Below are 6490 nucleotides of genomic sequence, written 5' to 3'. Positions count from 1 at the left end.
ACTCACAAAGATATGTCGACACAAACGGAAGCAATGCACGGATAGCTCTTTCTGCCACTTTTGGGTAGGAATCGCACATCAAGGGCCAAAATTCTGTGATTGATTTCTCATCGAACATATCTCTTGCTCCCGAATCAGTTTCTCCCCCCCCCCCTGAAAACCTTGTAGTGGAATTCTCCCCTACAAACGCTGTTTGTCGCTGAGTAGTCGACCCCACCAATTCCCCAGTGTATGCCTCGTGGTCTAGGTCAACCAGCGCCGCCATACACCACGGAGCGGGGGTCAACTACTAAGCCACGCCTACCCCCGCTATTTAAGACCTGACCTCGTGGTGACCTGCCTCTTTCTACTTACAGTCGCAGCCAGCAACACCTCCTCCTCCTCCGCTGCCTGGCGGCCCTCGCTCCTCCTCCGCCTGCCTGGCGGTCCTCGATCCCGCCGGCGAGCATGGCGACCCACAAGCTGTCCTTCTCTGAGCGTCCTCACCAACCAGCTCTCTCTACATGACGCTTGTAACCATGCTGCCTTCCCAGCACCAAGCTGCATTGTACATCCAATACAACATGTATATAGAGAGCACATTGTGAGTTTCCTTTCTCCATTCCATCCTGAGTGTGAACCAAAAATCTCATACCCCACAACCTGAATTCCCCCCCTGGTTGAGAACCCCTGATATAAAGCAACTACTCAGTCGAGTGTCCTGACCTGGAGCTGGCGGACGCTCGCCCCACAAGGGGTCACAGCTCAGGGTTGAAGAAGCCACAAGTCCAGAAAACTGTGAGGGCAAACTTTTTCGGAGTGAGAATTGTGAACTGTTGGAACAACCTGCCAGAGTGTGTTGTGACGGCACCGAGTGTGAGCTGTTTCAAGACCAGACTTACCAACACTGGAGCAGGTTCAGGTACATTCAGGAGTCAGTACATGTCCAGTACTTGTTAACAGTGTGTAACAGAGAGCCAGTACTGTACTTACCAACAGAGACGTGACTGATCGCCCTCGTGACTAACGAGCCGATCAGTGGCGAAGAAGATAACAGTAAATAGTGTTCCCATGGTCCGTGAGTCACTCAAGAAAAGTAACAAAGGAAGTGTGAGTCAGTTACCACCACCATTAAGTATACTGTATGCTGCTGAAATATCTACGTTATCATCAAATTTTTGTGTGTATGTTATCGGTGATTACTGATAATGTACTACCTTTTAGCAATCCCTTATCATCGTGGTATCAGTTTGCTCAATATATCGTTATCATCAGTGTCACAGCTGGGGAGTTACCGTACGCGTATGATAATGAACGTCCGTATGGCAACTGTATTTCTCATGAACGTGGACTATAAGTATTATGCTCATGAAATACGTGAGACAAGTACACCTGTGTTTCGAGATACAATATGATGCAAAATACACGATACAACACACAATAAGTACATATATTAGTACATATATATTGTACTTTATAATATGTTGCAATGTGAACGGCCGACCTTGAACCCGAGGCCAATATTAACGGGATGATTCAATTTGCACCATAAGTTGATAATAACGAATATAACAAGATACAACAGCCTTAATATATAAAATAAACATCACTAAATGAGTCCTTGTGATCAAACCATAACACTAAATTCGTAACTTAAATACAACGCGTCCTAATTCATGACAGATCGAGTTAGGACAAGTTAATTCATACATGGGGTCATTGACATCAGAAGGATGGATTCTCAAAAGGAATTAGTAAAGTGAAATGTTCCTCACAGCTGAAGAAGAGGGAATATGCACTAAACTTTGACCTAAAACATACAATTAACATATGTTTTATAATTCTAGAGGTCACAGTCGCAAGTTAAAAGAAGTTATCAATATATCAAATGGAGCAGAGGAAGATTAAGCAAGCCAGGTTATTTGACCCTAAGATTAACCACCCAAACGCTAACCTAACCCCAGTTTATTTCACCGAGCTTTAATCAATATATTTATACTGCTTTTACTTAGAATATGTTGTAATAACCAAACACATAGCTACAGTTAGTACCATCAACATTTGTAATATATTAATTTATTGTTCTGTAACAATATTCGCATTAGTGCAAAAATGAGTTAAAATATAGTTAAATATTTGTTGAATTTCATTATCCATCATTATATGACAGTTTTAATGGTACGAAATATGCCCCTATTAATCCTCTTTTTGTACACAGGTTTATGTTTCAAATTGGTTGATAAATAAAGGTGGAGATAATTTTCAAATTATCATAACTTAGGTTTTGAGATATGGAAAGTTTTCTGTGTCGCCATCTGACATCTGAATGGTGTCTGCACGTGAATAAATACAGCTATTTCTAACGTATCATAACCTCCATAATAAAAAAATTTATTTATTTTAATAGTAATGTACAGTATATATTAATACCTAAACAGCAAATGGTGGGGAGGGGCGCAGAATATACGTATATGCACAGAGAACGGAGAAAACATCAAGGTATACCCTGGTATTTTTATCTCATATTGTGTAAATTGAATATTCTTGTCATTCTCAAGCGTCGCCCCACCTTAACCCAACCTAACTTGATCAAATATATCCTAACCTAACCTAGACTAGGATGCTACAGTATAAATATCCCAGTAGACAGAACTCCAGCTCGGTAGACCCCATACTATCGCAGTACCCTATCAAATTATCTAAAGTCAGCACAGTGTATCAAAATTATCAACGCAGATGAAAATCATGTGTCAGCCCCAGTTAATAGTGTAGTCAGATGTGGGCAGCAGGGGTAGAGGGTATCCGCCGGCTCCCTGGGACGACCTGAGGTGATTTACAATACAAAAATAAACACAGAGAAAACTTGCCACTATGTCTGCTATCTTGGCGAGGAGGGAGAAGAGACTTGTGCCGGTACTAACACCCTTTTATAGATACTGTGGTTCCTTGGCATCTTTCTTCCACTATTTTGTGTAAATATAGAATTTTTTTTAATTCCTTTGTAATTCTTATTTTCTTTAGTCGTTTCTTTATTTAGTTTATGTATTGTTGCGAGGAGTTTTTTTTTTTTTAGGGGAATACGTCTCATGTTACCTATATTTACATGCTATGCTAAATATTCAATGATGCTGTAGATGGTATTGTAAACTGACTCTATCAATGGCTAAAACAACTATTAAATTATTGATTTTTGTATCATTATTCTCCTGTCGATATGAATTAGCCAACATAGGTCTAGGAGTAATATTTTTTTTTCTGATAGACTGAACTGGTCTACTAAGTATTTCTGTTCCTCGTGTTATGTCTGTAAGAATTCGTATATATTTTTATTTTCATTCATATTTACTTTCTCATATTGCCTAAAGAAAATTATCATCAATACATAATATTTTTCATTCCATCTCATAGAAAGAATTGAAAATATATCCATGGTGTCTCTTAGCAATAAGGAATCCTAAATTATTCTATTTTTGCTAAATAATACAAAGATTTAAACCATTTCCTGTGTTAGATGTCCTCAAGGTGCACACACACACACACACACTCCAAATATATCACAAAGACTCCTGAAATCTCAATGTGGTTACCAAAAATCCTTCTTCCATTGTGTCATATTTCCGAACAAAAAATCATCTATATACATTTTGGAATATAAAATGTTAATAATTGTCGTGTGAGTAAACTGTTCTAGTATTGTAACAGATGGAATGATGACTATGCATATGAACGGGTTTTTAGTATTGTTGAATAGGATATGCAGGATTGTATAGTGTTAAGAGAAGCTTGGATATGCAGGATTGTATAGTGTTAAGAGAAGCTTGGATATGTAGGATTGTATAGTGTTAAGTGAAGCTAGAATACGCAGGTTTGTAGTGTTAAGTGAAGCTAGGATACGTACGCTCCCAAGGCATTAGTGTAGAATAATACTCGGCTACGTAGGAATATAAAGTGTTGAGAAATGGAACTAGGAAATCAAAGTTCTGTTTTGTTTATTTATCTGACGGGAAGGAAACGAGAGGCAGCTGGTGTTGAGGGGTGAAGGATGAGGCTATTTCAGGTAGTGTGTGATGGTGGACTGGGGAGCGGTACTTGACTACAGGATACCTCCACATTTTTGGCAACTTCAGAGCTTCTTCATGTAGGTCTTTCTCTCCTCCAGATTCCTTTGTCATGTTTCCTGTACTCTTGACAAATTTTCAAAAATATTGTTAATTTTCCTTTCTGTTGGATCAAGATATAAATAGGGCAAAAAAAAAAGAATGAATTAGCAAAAACTTGGAAATATTTGTAAAGTGAGGCAAGACAAGCGGGTCTATTCTTAGTTGAGGAATGTTTTGTAGTCTTGCTGTGATTTATAAAACACTTGATAGTTAAAGTTTACCAGCACAAAAAGGAGAATATCATTGACAATATTGTAGGACTGAACATTTAACTTGTATATCAATGCTGGTATTTGGTTCACTTCCAAATATTTTAATGCCCTAAGCAAAATGTATTTATAAATGGCCACGCGACCATGTGGATATATAGCATGTTAAAAGAATACAATGGCGATTGTAAAACATTTTATTGAATATAATCTTGCAGATGCCAATACAATGCTTCACAAAATGAAACATTTACAAATGCTCGAGCAACAGTAGACAGAGACCCGACTCCGTCAGCTTGAGAGACGACAACTGCGTCAGGAACAGATGGTTGGTCATCTCCAGCACGTAAAAGTCGTCACCATATTGATTTTGAGTCGGGGTAAACGTCACCGTGCTCCCTCACACAGGTTCACTGTAGGGCCTCGTTCTTCACCATACATTTAGTCACAGATGTCTCACTCCTACACTGTTCCGATGTTACACGACACAGGGAGCGGTAGGCCCTCTCTGATGTGGTTCACGGCGGCAATCTACACAATCAATTCACTGTCAGTCACTATCACCGCTCCCGACTTGGCTTTTGGTGTTTGGTTTCAAGAGACACTGCGGACTCGTGGACGCCGATCTTGAGGCCTGTGGTGAAAGCCGCCGCTTAAAGGGTCTCATGTGGATGGAGTTGCTCACAGCAGGATCACAGAGGAGGGTAAGGACGAAGGGACCAGCCTCGAGTGTCTATCCTGCGTGTGACTTGGCCCGTAAGAAATATGGGTGTTGGTGATGAATGGAACAAGAAGACGCGAATCTGATGAGAGGGGGAAGTAGCAGCAGCAGGGGCCAGTAGTCGCCAAGAAGCGCCTGAGTGTCACAGCCACAGGTAGCAAGCAACCCCTGCTTGTGTCGGCTTCCGCTACTGCTCACCCACATTTCTTCCGGGCGCGGACACCGGGACTTGGATTTGTGTATTTAGGCAGCGTCGGTCTTCTCGTCACCAGCACCGGCACAGAGCATGGCAATAAGAGCGTTGGAGTTGATGATACCAGTGTCCTCATCGAGATCCATCTGCTCAAAGGCATCGTCGACCTCGTCGTTGGTGAACTTGTCACCGAAGGCCATGAGCATAGCACGGAACTGCTCGGAGTCGATCTGGCCGGGCTCCTTCTCGAAGGCGCGGAAAGACTTGGCGACAACATCGTCGTCATCAGACTCTCCAGAGGAGCGGGAGGCGAACATGTGGAGGAGGGTGGTGAAGTTGATGGGGCCGGGGGCGTCAGCAAGCATGTCGTCCAGGTCCTTGTCGCTGGCCATACGACCGATCTCGTCGTACACACCACGGAGGTCGTCCTTGCTGATGATGCCGTCACGGTCGCGGTCCATCACCTGGAAGCCTTCCTTGAACTCCGCCACCTGCTTCTGGGTGAACATATCGAAGACATTGCTTCCTCCTTTCTTCGCCTTCTTGGAGGAAGAACGGGATCCCTTTGAAGCAGGCATGATTGCGACCCTAGCTGTGATGCACTGGCGGGCTTTTCCGAGTGCTCCTTCTTTATATCCTGTGCGCAGAAAGGGCTGCGCAAGTGGTTTGTGCGCACAACCTATATTTGGCTGGTGGGGCGGTGCCTGTCAGGGATACAGTACTCGTGGGACATGTAAAAATACCTGAGCGCAGGACCCCTCCACAGCGTGGCCCAGTACACACGCGCAGCTCACCTTACACGATGGCCAGGCAGAGCCGACCGACCTGCCACATATCTCACAACCTGTATACCATCATCGTCTTACATAACTCGTAAACCATCGCCTCTTACACCCACCCAAGTCGACAACCAGAGCATGTAGTGACCCTGGAGCCTTGACGAGCCTCAACACAGATCCTGCCATAGTTCATAATGAGTCTCCTGTCAGTCGAGTCTATAACTCAAAGTGTCACTCACAAACAAATGACTCATTAGAACGTGTTCCATTCACGAGAAAATCTAGTTACGTACTATGCACGTTTTGCTCTAAGTGTTGACCCGAACTCGTGTACAAATGACCAGTTCGATAGTCTACCCATAAAAGTGGTTTCGTTAGTACAAATATTCCCTCGAACTGGGAGTCAACCTTATCAGGAGTCAGTAAAAATCTAAGATAACAACAAGGAA

At 42.6% G+C, this 6490-nt stretch overlaps 1 protein-coding gene across 1 annotated transcript; it reads right to left on the bottom strand.

The window, feature by feature from the left end:
* Positions 1-4531: 4531 nt before the first annotated feature.
* On the bottom strand, positions 4532-5884 carry LOC121867710 (myosin regulatory light chain 2-like). Its single transcript, XM_042367744.1, has one exon. The coding sequence runs from the start codon at positions 5838-5840 to the stop codon at positions 5313-5315; it is 528 nt and encodes a 175-aa protein (XP_042223678.1). The 5' UTR covers positions 5841-5884; the 3' UTR covers positions 4532-5312.
* Between the last annotated feature and the right edge of the window lie 606 nt (positions 5885-6490).

Source organism: Homarus americanus, unplaced genomic scaffold (assembly GCF_018991925.1).
Source record: "Homarus americanus isolate GMGI-L3 unplaced genomic scaffold, GMGI_Hamer_2.0 scaffold46583, whole genome shotgun sequence".
Taxonomy (NCBI): domain Eukaryota; kingdom Metazoa; phylum Arthropoda; class Malacostraca; order Decapoda; family Nephropidae; genus Homarus; species Homarus americanus.
Note: the sequence above shows the minus strand (reverse complement) of the source record. Positions and strands in the feature narration are given on the sequence as shown.

Excerpts from the sequence above, each read along its gene's own strand:
- LOC121867710 (XM_042367744.1), bottom strand. The coding sequence starts at position 5,840 with ATGCCTGCTTCAAAGGGATCCCGTTCTTCCTCCAAGAAGGCGAAGAAA.